The 18877-nt window shown below is 47.3% G+C and overlaps 1 protein-coding gene across 1 annotated transcript in view; it reads right to left on the bottom strand.

Moving 5' to 3' along the window:
• LOC149433181 (centrosomal protein of 112 kDa-like) overlaps positions 1–18877 on the bottom strand; it is a gene marked incomplete at its 5' end in the record, with an annotated part of 50822 nt that overhangs the window by 12848 nt on the left and 19097 nt on the right. Inside the window, one exon of the mRNA XM_089664549.1 lies at positions 6387–6476. Coding sequence (XP_089520675.1) covers positions 6387–6476 — 90 coding nt within the window. The remainder of the gene's footprint in view (positions 1–6386; positions 6477–18877) is intronic.

The raw sequence follows: 18877 nt of genomic DNA, 5'->3' as shown, positions 1-18877 counted from the left end.
TCTCACACAGTGCGGATTCCAGCTCCTTTCCCTGTGATTGGGGGGCTCTCACACAGTGTGGATTCCAGCTCCTTTCCCTGTGATTGGGGGGCTCTCACACAGTGTGGATTCCAACTCCTTTCCCTGTGATTGGGGGGCTCTCACACAGACCAGATTCCAGCTCCTTTCCCTGTGATTGGGGGGCTCTCACACAGTGTGGATTCCAGCTCCTTTCCCTGTGATTGGGGGGCTCTCACACAGACCAGATTCCAGCTCCTTTCCCTGTGATTGGGGGGCTCTCACACAGTGTGGATTCCAGCTCCTTTCCCTGTGATTGGGGGGCTCTCACACAGTGTGGATTCCAGCTCCTTTCCCTGTGATTGGGGGGCTCACACACAGTGTGGATTCCAGCTCCTTTCCCTGTGATTGGGGGGCTCTCACACAGTGCGGATTCCAGCTCCTTTCCCTGTGATTGGGGGGCTCTCACACAGTGTGGATTTCAGCTTCCACAGCCCCTGTAATTACAGGTATGACGGTGGCTAACGAGTTTGTGGAATGGGGTGTTTGATGTTCGGTGACAGAGGTGTCATTGTAGCAGCTTATCTCTGGACTCCAGAATTAAACGCAGAGGCTCCCATCGTTGTTAATCCTCCGACGGAGCGGGTAATGCGTCAGTCGCCTCGGGCGATTTGAAGGCACAATAATTACCAACAACGGAAAACACGCTCTGCGCCTCTCCCCGGGCCAATCCTTTATTCACCGGTGTTAATGAGAAATATACAGAATTTTCACGTTTAGTGTGTCGGCTCCATGTCAGGAGCAGAGAGACGACTCCACATAAAATGGATCGCTGAGAGTGCAGAGAGCAGGGAATACACTGACAGATTGCGTCACATTAACATCCCAGATCACAATATTCGTGTATGACGTAAAACGCGGTACTTTCCCACGAAATGAGATACTAACAGGGAACAGCTGAGGATTATACGATCCTGAAAATTGAAAATGATGGGTGGGGAGGTCACAGGATGGAGGAGCTTGTCATTTTGGCTCACCATACCAAGACCAGACCAGTCCAAGAGCAGACCAAGGCAAAACCAGACCAAGGCCAGGCCAGACCAGACCAGTCCAAGACTAGACCAGACCAAGGCTAGACCAGTCCAAGAGCAGGCCAGACCAGTCCAAGAGCAGACCAAGGCAAAACCAGACCAGACCAGACCAGACCAGACCAGTCCAAGACTAGACCAGACCAAGGCTAGACCAGTCCAAGAGCAGGCCAGACCAGTCCAAGAGCAGACCAAGGCAAAACCAGACCAGACCAGACCAGTCCAAGACTAGACCAGACCAAGGCTAGACCAGTCCAAGAGCAGGCCAGACCAGTCCAAGAGCAGACCAAGGCAAAACCAGACCAGACCAGACCAGTCCAAGACTAGACCAGACCAAGGCTAGACCAGTCCAAGAGCAGGCCAGACCAGTCCAAGAGCAGACCAAGGCAAAACCAGACCAGACCAGACCAGTCCAGTCCAAGACTAGACCAGACCAAGGCCAGACCAGTCCAAAACAAGTGCAGAGCAGACCAGACTAGAGCAAGACCAGACCAGTCCAAGGCCAGACTGAGGCCAGACCAGTCCAAGGCCAGTCCAAAAGCAGACAAAGATCAGGACCAGACCAAGGCCAGACCAGTCTAAGAGCAGACCAGGCTAAGACAATCTGACCATACAATCAACTTTAAATCTACCCAAACTATGTTAAATGATGATCTATCTAATTTGTCCAATCAATTTATATCCAATCAGACAAGCTCTTGCACTACATAATTGTTGGCAAATCTAAAGGAGATTAGATTGTAACATTAGTGGTGACCAAGCCAAGGCCAGGCCAGACCAGACCAGTCCATGATCAGACCAGACCAAGGCCAGACCAGTCTAATACTAAACCAGTCACGAAGCAGAGCAGACCAGACCAAGGCCAGACTACTCCAAAACCAGACCAAGGCCAGACCAGTTCAAAAGCACACCAAAGCCAGATCTGTCCAAGAGCAAGCTAGATCTGTCAAAGAGCAGGCCAGACCAATCCAAGGCCAGATTGAGGCCAGACTAGTCCAAGATCAGATCAGTCCAAGAGCAGACCAAGGCCATACCAGTCCAAGGTCAGGCCGAGGGTAGACCAGTCTAAAAGCAGACCAGACTAAGACAATCTGACCGTACACTCAATGTTAAATCTACCAAAACTGTAAAATGATAACTTATCGAATTCATCCAATCAATTTATATCCAATTAGACAAGCTCTTGTACTACATAACTGTTGGCAAATCTAAAGAGGAGATCAGATTGTTACATTAGTGGTGAACTTTATTCAGAGTTTGCCCCAATTCTCCAGAATGACTGATATCGGCTATCAATGGCTCCATTAACAAATAGGCAACTTGTGAGTAAAGAGACCACAAAGATGGAGTAGGAATCAAATGGAGATCCCACCACTGTTCAACCATTTTCCAAGATGTCTTCCAGATAGACAAATGTGCAAACAAAGGAGCCATGTCTTCTGAAGGAGCTTCATCACAGAAGCTGATCACCGATATATACAGGGAAGGAACTGATTAACTCATTTATACTGCCTGACACCCCCATAGACTATGTGTGTCCACCTCCTGGTATCATTCCATCCTCTGGTATCATTCCATCCTCTGGTATCATTGCATCCTCTGGTATCATTGCATCCTCTGGTATCATTGCATCCTCTGGTATCATTGCATCCTCTGGTATCATTCCATCCTCTGGTATCATTCCATCCTCTGGTATCATTCCATCCTCTGGTATCATTGCATCCTCTGGTATCATTGCATCCTCTGGTATCACTGCATCCTCTGGTATCATTGCATCCTCTGGTATCATTGCATCCTCTGGTATCATTGCATCCTCTGGTATCATTACATCCTCTGGTATCATTGCATCCTCTGGTATCATTGCATCCTCTGGTATCATTGCATCCTCTGGTATCATTGCATCCTCTTTTATCATTGCATCCTCTGGTATCATTGCATCCTCTGGTATCATTCCATCCTCTGGTATCATTGCATCCTCTGGTATCATTGCATCCTCTGGTATCATTGCATCCTCTGGTATCATTGCATCCTCTGGTATCATTGCATCCTCTGGTATCATTCCATCCTCTGGTATCATTGCATCCTCTGGTATCATTGCATCCTCTGGTATCATTGCATCCTCTGGTATCATTGCATCCTCTGGTATCATTGCATCCTCTGGTATCATTGCATCCTCTGGTATCATTACATCCTCTGGTATCATTACATCCTCTGGTATCATTACATCCTCTGGTATCATTGCATCCTCTGGTATCATTGCATCCTCTGGTATCATTGCATCCTCTGGTATCATTGCATCCTCTGGTATCATTACATCCTCTGGTATCATTGCATCCTCTGGTATCATTATATCCTCTGGTATCATTGCATCCTCTGGTATCATTACATCCTCTGGTATCATTACATCCTCTGGTATCATTGCATCCTCTGGTATCATTGCATCCTCTGGTATCATTACATCCTCTGGTATCATTACATCCTCTGGTATTATTGGAACTCAGAACCACTTCTCCTGGTTCTGATCTTCTCAGCTATGAGCCAAGGAGGGGGAGTGAGCACACAGCTCCGCATTCTCCTTGGCTCATAGCTGAGAAGATGTGTCCACGTGAAGCTGACTGTGAGAGGCACATGCAAGGGAGGCTTTGCTCTTCTGGTAGGTCATAAATGAAGTCATAAAGGTGATTGGAGTTGTCCGTCATGGTTCTCGTTGATCCAGATCACGGTATACGTAGTTGTAGTGATCCCTCACCTACAAGTGGTCTAAGGAAGCCGCTCATTGAAAAGTGAGATGTCCATTTCCATGGTTATCGGAGTTCCTCCTTACCAGAAAGCCGCCATCACTCCAGCCCTGTGTGTCATTGGAAGCTTTATTCACAGGGAGGTTCTAGGGGTCTCTTGCACCTCCAGTTCCTGGAGAACGCTTCTCCTGGACAGCACAGGGCTCTCTGCCGGCTCCTCTCAGTGCTGCTGGCAGGGTCAGTGGCAGGTCAGGTTTTCCTTCCCTTAAGAGGTATATCATTTCAAAGCAGCTGAAAGTGCTGATGACACACAATGTGAGGAGCCACAAGACTCCTAGACACAGGCCATCAAAGGACACGTGTGTTACCAGGCCTCATGGCGTCAGGACTCTGCAATCATGGTGGGTCCGGAGATCTGTGGGCCCAATACGAATCCACGGCAGGAATCGGACATCTTTAGAAGGTCATGTCAACGGGGTCAATAATATGATCAGTGTTTTCCTGGAATGGGGTTTCCTGTTCAGGTACTTCCTGTCGAAAGCACCTGACAACGCTCTGTTCCTTTCTTCCAATTGAGTTCCTGTGTTGTCATCCAGATTACAAGCGTCAGTTTCATCACACATTACACATGGTCCATTGTTGTCACTGTTAGGAAACTCGCCCTGAGAAATGCCATGTAGACAGGAAGAGGCTTCTAAGAGGCTGCAGGAGGTCAACAGCTCTGAGATGTAATAAAAGAAAAAGGTTAGACGTGGCCTCTCTTCCCGTTCTGTGTATAGAGGAAGCATATATGTACCTAGGCACAGACACGTCATACCGCCTCTGCACTCTGCTCAGTAATGCTGCGCGGTGACCGTGCTTTACTGCTCCTCACAAAGGGGACCACTGGACTCTGAAGTGACCAGATGCCTGGATCTCCCACCTGGAATCTGTATGTGAGTGGACAGTTCACCTCTATGTCCAGTATATCCCCGTGAAGCTACCAACCACAAGAGCATACACAGGCAGACATCGGGGTCTGAGATCTACTGCTATAATACATACATACATATAGGATCGAATATCATTCCCACTGGAGGGGAGGGGCTTATAGGATCAGATATCATTCTCACTTGAGGGGAGGGGCTTATAGGATCAGATATCATTCCCACTTGAGGGGAGGGGCTTATAGGATCAGATATCATTCCCACTTGAGGGGAGGGGCTTATAGGATCAGATATCATTCCCACTGGAGGGGAGGGGCTTATAGGATCAGATATCATTCCCACTTGAGGGGAGGGGCTTATAGGATCAGATATCATTCCCACTTGAGGGGAGGGGCTTATAGGATCAGATATCATTCCCACTTGAGGGGAGGGGCTTATAGGATCAGATATCATTCCCACTGGAGGGGAGGGGCTTATAGGATTGAATATCATTCCCACTGGAGGGGAGGGTTTAAAAGATCAGATATAATTCCCATTGGAGCGGAGGAGTTTATAGGATCAGATATCATTCCCACTGGAGGGGAGGGGCTTATAGGATCAGATATCATTCCCACTGGAGGGGAGGGGCTTATAGGATCAGATATCATTCCCACTGGAGGGGCTTATAGGATTGAATATCAATCCCACTGGAGGGGAGGGTTTAAAAGATCAGATATAATTCCCATTGGAGCGGAGGAGTTTATAGGATCAGATATCATTCCCACTGGAGGGGAGGGTTTATAGAATCAGATATCGTTCTCACTGGAGGGGAGGGTTTATAGAATCAGATATCGTTCTCACTGGAGGGGAGGAGTTTATTGGATCAGATATCATTCCCACTGGAGGGGAGGGGTTTATAGGATCAGATATCATTCCCACTGGAGGGGAGGAGTTTATAGGATCAGATATCATTCCCACTGGAGGGGAGGGGTTTATAGAATCAGATATCATTCCCACTGGAGGGGAGGAGTTTATAGGATCGAATATCATTCCCACTGGAGGGGAGGAGTTTATAGGATTGAATATCATTCCCACTGGAGGGGAGGGTTTATAGAATCAGATATCGTTCTCACTGGAGGGGAGGAGTTTATAGGATCAGATATCATTCCCACTGGAGGGGAGGGGTTTATAGGATCAGATATCATTCCCACTGGAGGGGAGGGTTTATAGAATCAGATATCATTCTCACTGGAGGGGAGGGTTTATAGAATCAGATATCGTTCTCACTGGAGGGGAGGAGTTTATAGGATCAGATATCATTCCCACTGGAGGGGAGGGGTTTATAGGATCAGATATCATTCCCACTGGAGGGGAGGGGTTTATAGAATCAGATATCATTCCCACTGGAGGGGAGGAGTTTATAGGATCGAATATCATTCCCACTAGAGGGGAGGAGTTTATAGGATTGAATATCATTCCCACTGGAGGGGAGGGGTTTATAGAATCAGATATCATTCCCACTGGAGGGGAGGAGTTTATAGGATTGAATATCATTCCCACTGGAGGGGAGGGGTTTATAGAATCAGATATCAATCCCACTGGAGGGGAGGGGTTTATAGAATCAGATATAACTCCCCCTAGAGGAGAGGAACACTTACCTGCTGCTGCATCTCCATCTCTTTATCGCGCCCCCTCCTCTCGGATTGGCGCAGCTGAGCGCAGGAATTCTCCAATTCACCTTTCAGCAGCTGAAACAGAGAAGAGAATTGTTGTCACCAGATGGAAGCAGAGAATCTACACACCGCTTATCGAACGATGCGACTCTCCCGCCTCACATCCTAAAAAACGAAATATCAAAACTTTGGGGTTTAATGTTTGTCTCAATACTCCTAATACCAACCCAATACAAAAACAAATATCTGCTGGAGTGGGGGGGGGGTTACACCATCCTTCAGTGCTTTTATTGCTGCATGGGACTTCCTGTCCCGGTGACAACTCCACCACTCATTTCTTCTACAGGTGTCACAGGGACAGGACGTGAGGGAGAATCTCTCTAATGGAGTCAGGAATAAAAACTTCTCCAACCAAAATTAAAGAAATAACATTTGCTTCTGACAACTACAAGAGGCTGCTCAGGACAGGAACACATAGTACAGGGCAAGATAGGATGGGGTAGACAGAATAGGATATGGAAGGACAGACAGGACAGGATAATATAGACTAAGATAGGAAAGAGTAGACTAGGACAGGCAGGATAGGATATTGTAGACTAGAACAACACAGGACAGGGCAGGATATTGTAGACTAGGACAACACAGGACAGGGCAGGATAGGATATTGTAGACTAGGACAACACAGGACAGGGGAGGATAGGATATTGTAGACTAGGATAACATAGGACAGGGCAGGATAGGATATTGTAGACTAGGATAACATAGGACAGGGCAGGATAGGATATTGTAGACTAGGACAACACAGGACAGGGCAGGATATTGTAGGCTAGGATAACATAGGACAGGATATTGTAGACTAGGATAACATAGGACAGGATATTGTAGGCTAGGATAACATAGGACAGGGCAGGATATTGTAGGAAAGGACAGGATATTGTAGACTAGGATAACATAGGACAGGATATTGTAGACTAGGATAACATAGGACAGGATATTGTAGGCTAGGATAACATAGGACAGGGCAGGATATTGTAGACTAGGATAACATAGGACAGGGCAGGATATTGTAGACTAGGATAACATAGGGCAGGATATTGTAGACTAGGATAACATAGGGCAGGATATTGTAGGCTAGGATAACATAGGACAGGGCAGGATATTGTAAACTAGGATAACATAGGACAGGGCAGGATATTGTAGACTAGGATAACATAGGGCAGGATATTGTAGACTAGGATAACATAGGACAGGGCAGGATATTGTAGACTAGGATAACATAGGGCAGGATATTGTAGACTAGGATAACATAGGGCAGGATATTGTAGACTAGGATAACATAGGGCAGGATATTGTAGACTAGGATAACATAGGGCAGGATATTGTAGACTAGGATAACATAGGGCAGGATATTGTAGGCTAGGATAACATAGGACAGGGCAGGATATTGTAGACTAGGATAACATAGGACAGGGCAGGATATTGTAGGAAAGGACAGGATATTGTAGGAAAGGACAGGATATTGTAGACTAGGATAACATAGGACAGGATATTGTAGGCTAGGATAACATAGGACAGGGCAGGATATTGTAGACTAGGATAACATAGGACAGGGCAGGATATTGTAGACTAGGATAACATAGGGCAGGATATTGTAGACTAGGATAACATAGGGCAGGATATTGTAGACTAGGATAACATAGGGCAGGATATTGTAGACTAGGATAACATAGGGCAGGATATTGTAGACTAGGATAACATAGGGCAGGATATTGTAGACTAGGATAACATAGGGCAGGATATTGTAGACTAGAACTGGTCAGGATAGAATAGAAGAGCAGAGGTAAGGTGGTCACCCTGGAGTGCAGACACGATGGACCCCCCCGGGCTACGCTGTGACGTGGTTTGGCACATCTCCCATAACTAGGAGGAGGATTTCTGCTGTATAATGGGATCCAGTCCATACAGAAGTCCATGTTGGGTTCCTATGGACATTGTGGGTCTGTGGTGGGACCTGTACATGGGTGGTCAGACATGGAGGGTCTCTATACCCAGAATTGCTCCTCAGCCTAGGGGAGAGCTGTATACACTTCCCTGCTGAATCCAGGACTCCAGATCCCGACATTCACACCTCACAGCTCCACCAATTAGTCTCCATAATCTTCATCAGTAACACAAGGACCACACTAATCATTGTGGGACCGCAGAGGACTCCGATTCCCGTCCTAATGACCCTCTTCATCATGGAAATGAAGTGTAAAGTGCAGTGATTGGGGGGGGGGTTAAGGGGGAACCACTGAGAAACAGGTCCCGTCCTAGGACTACCCCAGACCAATATACTGAGGAAACATCCGGGCAGGACAACGCAGAGAGGAACCTTCCCAATATAGTAGTGTGCGACTGTGGGGGAGGGGACATTAGAGTGTAAGCTCCTCTGTACAGAGACTGATGTGACTGTGGGGGAGGGGACATTAGAGTGTAAGCTCCTCTGTACAGAGACTGATGGGACTGCAGGGGAGGGGACATTAGAGTGTAAGCTCCTCTGTACAGAGACTGATGTGACTGTGGGGGAGGGGACATTAGAGTGTAAGCTCCTCTGGTACAGAGACTGATGTGACTGTGGGGGAGGGGACATTAGAGTGTCAGCTCCTCTGGTACAGAGACTGATGGGACTGTGGGGGAGGGGACATTAGAGTGTCAGCTCCTCTGGTACAGAGACTGATGGGACTGTGGGGGAGGGGACATTAGAGTGTAAGCTCCTCTGGTACAGAGACTGATGTGACTGTGGGGGAGGGGACATTAGAGTGTAAGCTCCTCTGGTACAGAGACTGGTGGGACTGTGGGGGAGGGGACATTAGAGTGTAAGCTCCTCTGGTACAGAGACTGATGGGACTGCGGGGGAGGGGACATTAGAGTGTAAGCTCCTCTGGTACAGAGACTGATGGGACTGCGGGGGAGGGGACATTAGAGTGTAAGCTCCTCTGGTACAGAGACCGATGGGACTGTGGGGGAGGGGGCATTAGAGTGTAAGCTCCTCTGGTACAGAGACTGATGTGACTGTGGGGGAGGGGACATTAGAGTGTAAGCTCCTGTGGTACAGAGACTGATGGGACTGCGGGGGAGGGGACATTAGCGTGTAAGTATGGGGGAGGGGACATTAGAGTGTAAGCTCCTCTGGTGCAGAGACTGATGTGACTGTGGGGGAGGGGACATTACAGTGTAAGCTCCTCTGGTACAGAGACTGATGTGACTGTGGGGGAGGGGACATTAGAGTGTAAGCTCCTCTGGTACAGAGACTGATGTGACTGTGGGGGAGGGGACATTAGAGTGTAAGCTCCTCTGGTACAGAGACTGATGTGACTGTGGGGGAGGGGACATTAGAGTGTAAGCTCCTCTGGTACAGAGACTGATGTGACTGTGGGGGAGGGGACATTAGAGTGTAAGCTCCTCTGGTACAGAGACTGATGTGACTGTGGGGGAGGGGACATTAGAGTGTCAGCTCCTCTGTACAGAGACTGATGTGACTGTGGGGGAGGGGACATTAGAGTGTAAGCTCCTCTGGTACAGAGACTGATGTGACTGTGGGGGAGGGGACATTAGAGTGTCAGCTCCTCTGTACAGAGACTGATGTGACTGGCTCAGTGATCTCTGTACAGCACCGCGGTATAAATCTGGGAAATGAATACAATGTAGATGATAGCCATATAGCAGGTCACACAGGCGGGTTAGCGGCGCACAAAGCGTTGATGCCTTCAGCATGGCAGTAGGGAGCGGAGGGGAGCGGAGGGGAGCGGAGGGGGTGCAGCGTCTGTCTGCCATAATGTTACACTCCCAGCCATCATACCCCGCAATGTGCGCCGATCTGGTTTTAAAGTGATCCATATGCTGCTTTGCAGACATATGGCGACATTCCTTTCTGGTGGGAATTTTGTGTTTCTTCTAAACTTGTTGTTGCAACACACCATCTATATCCCAGAAGCAGCCTTTGATGTCAGGAGAGGGAGCAGCGTTCAGATAGAGGGATGAAATAACTGGGCTTGGGGGGGGGGGGAGCAAATAGGTCATGTTTTCCCTCTCCGGATTAAAGAGAAAAGGACGTTTGATGTGCTTCGGATATATTCAATTTCCAGGAACACGAATGATGAGTAACTTGTATCAGAAAGATTATATCATCTTTGTATTATTTCCTCCTTCATTAGAATGACTAAGATCTTCTAGAAGTTGGAAAGTCACAATGAACTTGGCACTTAAAGGGGCACTCCCGCTTATACTGCCACAAAAAAGACCATCTATGGCAGATTTTCTCAACCTTTTTACCCCAAAGGAACCCTGAAAATAATTTTCAATTGTCTGGGAACCCGTTATGATTAGCCAATTGGGGGCCATAAGGAAAATGTCCCTTACATTGGTGGTCACTGGAAGAAATGACCCCTTACAGTGCTGGTTAGAATGCCACCCTTACAGTTAGCTAAAAAGATTATTGGTGTCATTCTATTGATCTGCCAAGTGGCAATCAACCTGGAACTATGAAGGCACCATAAGATGGAAGGTCAACTAACCACAGCTCAAGGAACCCCTAGCAACCTCTGGAGGAACCCCATGGTTCCACAAAACCCTGTTTGATAATGAAGGCACCATAAGATGGAAGGTCAACTAGCCACAGCTCAAGGAACCCCTTGCAACCTCTGGAGGAACCCTATGGTTCCACAAAACCCTGTTTGATAATGAAGGCACCATAAGATGGAAGGTCAACTAGCCACAGCTCAAGGAACCCCTTGCAACCTCTGGAGGAACCCTATGGTTCCACAAAACCCTGTTTGATAATGAAAGCACCATAAGATGGAAGGTCAACTAGCCAAAGCTCAAGGAACCCCTAGCAACCTCTGGAGGAACCCTATGGTTCCACAAAACCCTGTTTGATAATGAAGGCACCATAAGATGGAAGGTCAACTAGCCACAGCTCAAGGAACCCCTAGCAACCTCTGGAGGAACCCTATGGTTCCACAAAACCCTGTTTGATAATGAAGGCACCATAAGATGGAAGGTCAACTAGCCACAGCTCAAGGAACCACTAGAAACCTCTGAAGAAAACTGAAAAGAATAGGCGCTGTGGAAATTGCTCTCAGTCAAGCACGTTAATGAAGCTGCATCTTTATTAAGTGAGATAAAGTAGTAAATATAATAAAATTTGACCAGCCTGAAGTGAACAGTGTGACTCCAATGGACGGCCCATCCGCTCTGAAGGAGCTGAGCTGAGATAGGAGAATGTTCCTGTTGGCTATGAATCACATGTCAGCGTACCGGCATCCCGGGTAGCGTCATCACAGCAAGCGAAGGGCGGAAGGCAGTGTCCGGCATCGGTTTCAGCCGGGAGCGTGTGAAGGTTACCAAGACTTTTCGGTTCTCTTCATCATGCAAATCATTAACAAGGCAGAAGTGGTGAACTCATGATCAACTGTTCACATGCTTCCACCTGGAGTGGGCTCTCTGCGCTCAATTGTATGAGTTAACCTCTGAAGAAACCTTATGGTTCCACAGAACCCTGGTTGGGAATGAAGGCACCATGAGAAGGAAGGTCAACTAGGCACAGCTCAGGGAACCCCCAGCAACCTCAAGAGGAACCCTATGGTTCCACGAAACCCTGTTTGAGAATGAAGGCACCATTCGATGGAAGACCAATTATCCACAGCTCAAAGAACTCCTAGCAACCTCTGGAGAAGCCCTATGGTTCCACAGAACCCTGGTTTGAAAATGGTCAGGTTCATGGACCATTGATTCATTGACCCTGGTTAGATGGTCAACTAGCCACAGCTCAAGGACCCCCTAGCAATCTCCATGGAAGCCCTATGGTTCCACATAACCCTGGTTGAGATGGTCAGGTTCAATGATCATTTAGTAATTGATCCCGGATGGAAGGTCACATAGCAACAGCTTTAAGAACCCCTAGCAACCTCTGGAGGAACTCAATAGTTCCACAGAAACCTGGTTGAGAATGGTCAAGTTCATTGACCATCGATTCATTGATCCTGGTTGGAAGGTCACCTAGCCACAGCAAAAAGACCCCCTAGCAACCTATGGAGGAAATGTATGGTTTAATGGAACCCTGGTTGAGAATGTCTGATCTATAGTGTGTGAAGACCAAAACCCTGATCAGTGAACTATTATCCATTGAAAATCTTTGGATGAAAACAGAAGAGACTGTCAGCCTACTGATATGCTGGACAAAGAGGACCGTGACCACACGAAAACCTGTCTAATCTAAAGCAAAAATGATTTCTTTCCATTCTGGATGGAGTAAAAAATGGTTAATAGTGAGGAAAATTTCCACTAAGCTGTCACTGGAAAAGGTGTCCCCATTGGAAGACTTCCCTCTATTCCTCTTCTGGTGACAACTATAAATTTCAGATTCCCCCTCTCTTTCTGTACCAAGACAAACAGAGAGGATGAATCTCCAAGATGTAAAATAGGGGGCTGGGTATGGCTACAGATAGATCTGTTGCATTGGCCAAGGGTACCCTGAAGGAATATGTGGAGAATGCACTCCTGAAAAAGGAAGTTCAGCTTACTGCAAAATTCATGTGTTGACCAGGGAGAACCTCCCCAACGACACAGACAGCAAAAGAGCCGTCCAAAATTGTGTTTAAAGAAACAAGAATTATGAAATATTGACATTCAGGGACCTGTGGAGGATCAGACGCTGGAAGGCTCTAGAAGTCCCTGGAAATCACAGAGCTGGGAGTATGGTGGTTGTCATGGGATATAAGTGATGGCAGTACAGACACAACATTCTGACCACATCCTCCGCCACTTTCTAATCTCCACTTCCACAATCGTTTCCCATCTCCACAGTGGTGGGCACATGAAGGGACGGGCCCTGGGTCCCTGCTAGACAGCGACTCTGGGGCCCCTGTGATGGATGTTTTAAGGTAAGATGGCAATTATAACCTGCTGATAGGCATCAGATTCATAGAGCCTCCTCCATAATTGTAGGGCACATCGGGCAAAGTGAGCTTCTCTGACGGCTGAAAACATAAACATGGGAAACCTCAGCCGTGGGTCGTGCGAGGACGGAGTATTTCTGGAACAACGTCAGTCCTAGGAAAGTTTACAGATGTCCACAACACATTTCTGTAGCTTGCCGTTCTGGTCAGGAAAATGGCCGGACACGACTACTAGAAAACATTCTATGGATGACACCACTGGGCCACAGCAAACCTTGGTGGACCTCACACACCGGTTGGGTGAACGTTCTTCTCTCAGGTTACACCTTCCACAGATTAACCTGCATCTTCTTCAGGCATACAATGATTATTGTGGTATGACGGGCTAGTGGGAGAATGACTGTGGATGGAAGGACAAAAGGGGTGCTCAACTCTCACCTGATAGTCTGCCATGTTGGGACACGCCGCATTCACTATGGACCTCTGTGGAATGTAAACAAATATCCTCCAGATAATGTCTCTATGGACCTCTGAGGAATATAAACAAAGAGCCTCAAGAAAATGTCACTATGTACCTCTGTAGAATATAAACAAAGATCTCCCAGAGAATGTCACTATGTACCTCTGTAGAGTATAAACAAAGACCTCCCAGAGAATGTCACTATGTACCTCTGTAGAATATAAACAAAGACCTCCCAGATAATGTCACTATGTACCTCTGTGGAATGTAAACAAAGAGCCTCCTGATAATGTCTCTATGTACCTCTGTAGAATATAAACAAAGACCTCTCAGAGAATGTCACTATGTACCTCTGTAGAATATAAACAAAGACCTCCCAGAGAATGTCACTATGTACCTCTGTAGAATATAAACAAAGACCTCTCAGAGAATGTCACTATGTATCTCTGTAGAATATAAACAAAGACCTCCCAGAAAATGTCACTATGTACCTCTGTAGAGTATAAACAAAGACCTCCCAGAGAATGTCACTATGTACCTCTGTGGAATATAAACAAAGACCTCCCAGAGAATGTCACTATGTACCTCTGTAGAGTATAAACAAAGACCTCCCAGAAAATGTCACTATGTACCTCTGTAGAGTATAAACAAAGACCTCCCAGAGAATGTCACTATGTACCTCTGTGGAATATAAACAAAGACCTCCCAGAGAATGTCACTATGTACCTCTGTAGAGTATAAACAAAGACCTCCCAGAGAATGTCACTATGTACCTCTGTGGAATATAAACAAAGACCTCCCAGGGAATGTCACTATGTACCTCTGTAGAGTATAAACAAAGACCTCCCAGGGAATGTCACTATGTACCTCTGTAGAATATAAACAAAGACCTCCCAGAGAATGTCACTATGTACCTCTGTAGAATATAAACAAAGACCTCCCAGAGAATGTCACTATGTACCTCTGTAGAATATAAACAAAGACCTCCCAGAGAATGTCACTATGTACCTCTGTAGAATATAAACAAAGACCTCCCAGGGAATGTCACTATGTACCTCTGTAGAATATAAACAAAGACCTCCCATAGAATGTCACTATGTACCTCTGTAGAATATAAACAAAGACCTCCCAGAGAATGTCACTATGTACCTCTGTAGAATATAAACAAAGACCTCCCAGAGAATGTCACTATGTACCTCTGTAGAATATAAACAAAGACCTCCCAGAGAATGTCACTATGTACCTCTGTAGAATATAAACAAAGACCTCCCAGAGAATGTCACTATGTACCTCTGTAGAATATAAACAAAGACCTCCCAGAGAATGTCACTATGTACCTCTGTAGAATATAAACAAAGACCTCCCAGGGAATGTCACTATGTACCTCTGTAGAATATAAACAAAGACCTCCCAGGGAATGTCACTATGTACCTCTGTAGAATATAAACAAAGACCTCCCAGGGAATGTCACTATGTACCTCTGTAGAATATAAACAAAGACCTCCCAGAGAATGTCACTATGTACCTCTGTAGAATATAAAAAAAAGACCTCCCAGAGAATGTCACTATGTACCTCTGTAGAATATAAACAAAGACCTCCCAGAGAATGTCACTATGTACCTCTGTAGAATATAAACAAAGACCTCCCAGAGAATGTCACTATGTACCTCTGTAGAATATAAACAAAGACCTCCCAGGGAATGTCACTATGTACCTCTGTAGAATATAAACAAAGACCTCCCAGGGAATGTCACTATGTACCTCTGTAGAATATAAACAAAGACCTCCCAGGGAATGTCACTATGTACCTCTGTAGAATATAAACAAAGACCTCCCAGGGAATGTCACTATGTACCTCTGTAGAATATAAAAAAAAGACCTCCCAGAGAATGTCACTATGTACCTCTGTAGAATATAAACAAAGACCTCCCAGAGAATGTCACTATGTACCTCTGTAGAATATAAACAAAGACCTCCCAGAGAATGTCACTATGTACCTCTGTAGAATATAAACAAAGACCTCCCAGAGAATGTCACTATGTACCTCTGTAGAATATAAACAAAGACCTCCCAGAGAATGTCACTATGTACCTCTGTAGAATATAAACAAAGACCTCCCAGAGAATGTCACTATGTACCTCTGTAGAATATAAACAAAGACCTCCCAGAGAATGTCACTATGTACCTCTGTAGAATATAAACAAAGACCTCCCAGGGAATGTCACTATGTACCTCTGTAGAATATAAACAAAGACCTCCCAGAGAATGTCACTATGTACCTCTGTAGAATATAAAAAAAAGACCTCCCAGAGAATGTCACTTCTAGAGGCAGACACTGGGAGCGGTAAATGTACGCAGTTTGTGATCACAAACATTCAATGAGCGCAGAATAGGAAGAGTGACATAAATGTCTGTTTTGCAGGCCGATGGCGAGGAGTTGAGCTGTTCTGATGTGACGCTGTGGAGGTTTACATTTGAAGAAGTGCAGTGAGGTTGCAGCAGCCTGGGGCCCCGTACTGAGCTGATTGCTGGCGTCGGGGGTCCTGATAAATGGAGGAATTGTGGCTATTAATGAGGGGAAGGCGGTGTAAATGAAGTGTTGTGGTTGGGATGGGACAGGCGGTTAGTGGTGGGAACCCGGGAGGCTCTGGCACCCCTCTGCCATGAATGATGGCAATGGTAACGGGTCCCCTTGATTGATGACGTCTGCCTGAGTCTACCAGGGGCCACACAGTGTGGAAGTGTCTCGGCCATCTCGCCTTATGGCGGCATTATGGAAAGTCTCTCCGATGTGAAGGAGTCAGACGGCCACCATCCGGCTCTGTGGAGTCACTCTTCTAGAAACTGCTGATGGCGATTAGGAGAAACATTTACATCCTATGAAAGAATGATTGTCATCCGGAGAAATGCAGAGATGGTCCCGCTTATCATCACCCTACATCGAAGAGATCCATCGTCCAATCCAACCACACAGGAGGGTCAGAGACTGCGGACACAGTACAGGAGACGGTCAGAGACTGCGGACACAGTACAGGAGACGGTCAGAGACTGCGGACACAGTACAGGAGACGGTCAGAGACTGCGGACACAGTACAGGAGACGGTCAGAGACTGCGGACATAGTACAGGAGATGACCAGAGACTGCGGACACAGTACAGGAGACGGTCAGAGACTGCGGACACAGTACAGGAGACGGTCAGAGACTGCGGACACAGTACAGGAGACGGTCAGAGACTGCGGACACAGTACAGGAGACGGTCAGAGACTGCGGACATAGTACAGGAGATGACCAGAGACTGCGGACACAGTACAGGAGACGGTCAGAGACTGCGGACACAGTACAGGAGACGGTCAGAGACTGCGGACATAGTACAGGAGATGACCAGAGACTGCAGACACAGTACAGGAGATGACCAGAGACTGCGGACACAGTACAGGAGATGACCAGAGACTGCAGACACAGTACAGGAGATGACCAGAGACTGCAGACACAGTACAGGAGATGACCAGAGACTGCGGACACAGTACAGGAGACGGTCAGAGACTGCGGACACAGTACAGGAGACGGTCAGAGACTGCAGACATAGTACAGGAGATGACCAGAGACTGCAGACACAGTACAGGAGATGACCAGAGACTGCAGACACAGTACAGGAGATGACCAGAGACTGCGGACACAGTACAGGAGATGACCAGAGACTGCAGACACAGTACAGGAGATGACCAGAGACTGCAGACACAGTACAGGAGATGACCAGAGACTGCGGACACAGTACAGGAGATGACCAGAGACTGCGGACATAGTACAGGGATGACCAGAGACTGCGGACACAGTACAGGAGACGGTCAGAGACTGCAGACACAGTACAGGAGATGACCAGAGACTGCAGACACAGTACAGGAGACGGTCAGAGACTGCAGACACAGTACAGGAGACGGTCAGAGACTGCGGACACAGTACAGGAGATGACCAGAGACTGCAGACATACTACAGGAGATGACCAGAGACTGCAGACATACTACAGGAGATGACCAGAGACTGCGGACACAGTACAGGAGATGACCAGAGACTGCGGACACAGTACAGGAGATGACCAGAGACTGCGGACATAGTACAGGAGATGACCAGAGACTGCGGACATAGTACAGGAGACGGTCAGAGACTGCAGACCTAGTACAGGAGACGGTCAGAGACTGCAGACACAGTACAGGAGATGACCAGAGACTGCAGACACAGTACAGGAGACGGTCAGAGACTGCGGACACAGTACAGGAGACGGTCAGAGACTGCGGACACAGTACAGGAGACGGTCAGAGACTGCAGACATAGTACAGGAGACGGTCAGAGACTGCGGACACAGTACAGGAGACGGTCAGAGACTGCAGACATAGTACAGGAGACAGTCAGAGACTGCGGACATAGTACAGGAGATGACCAGAGACTGCGGACATACTACAGGAGATGACCAGAGACTGCAGACATAGTACAGGAGATGACCAGAGACTGCAGACATAGTACAGGAGATGACCAGAGACTGCAGACACAGTACAGGAGATGACCAGAGACTGCAGACATAGTACAGGAGATGACCAGAGACTGCAGACACAGTACAGGAGATGACCAGAGACTGCGGACATACTACAGGAGATGACCAGAGACTGCGGACACAGTACAGGAGATGACCAGAGACTGCGGACACAGTACAGGAGATGACCAGAGACTGCGGACACAGTACAGGAGATGACCAGAGACTGCAGACATAGTACAAGAGATGACCAGAGACTGCGGACACAGTACAGGAGATGACCAGAGACTGCAGACATAGTACAAGAGATGACCAGAGACTGCGGACACAGTACAGGAGATGACCAGAGACTGCGGACAGTACAGGAGATGACCAGAGACTGCAGACACAGTACAGGAGATGATCAGAGACTGCGGACACAGTACAGGAGATGACCAGAGACTGCAGACATAGTACAGGAGACGACCAGAGACTGCAGACATAGTACAGGAGATGACCAGAGACTGCGGACACGGTACAGGGGACGGTCCCCCCAATTTTAGGGGACACGGT

This window comes from Staurois parvus, unplaced genomic scaffold (assembly GCF_062004578.1).
Source record: "Staurois parvus isolate SC_StPar_1 unplaced genomic scaffold, SC_StPar_1.0 ptg001941l, whole genome shotgun sequence".
NCBI lineage: Eukaryota > Metazoa > Chordata > Amphibia > Anura > Ranidae > Staurois > Staurois parvus.
This window is presented reverse-complemented; position numbering and strand designations above follow the sequence as displayed.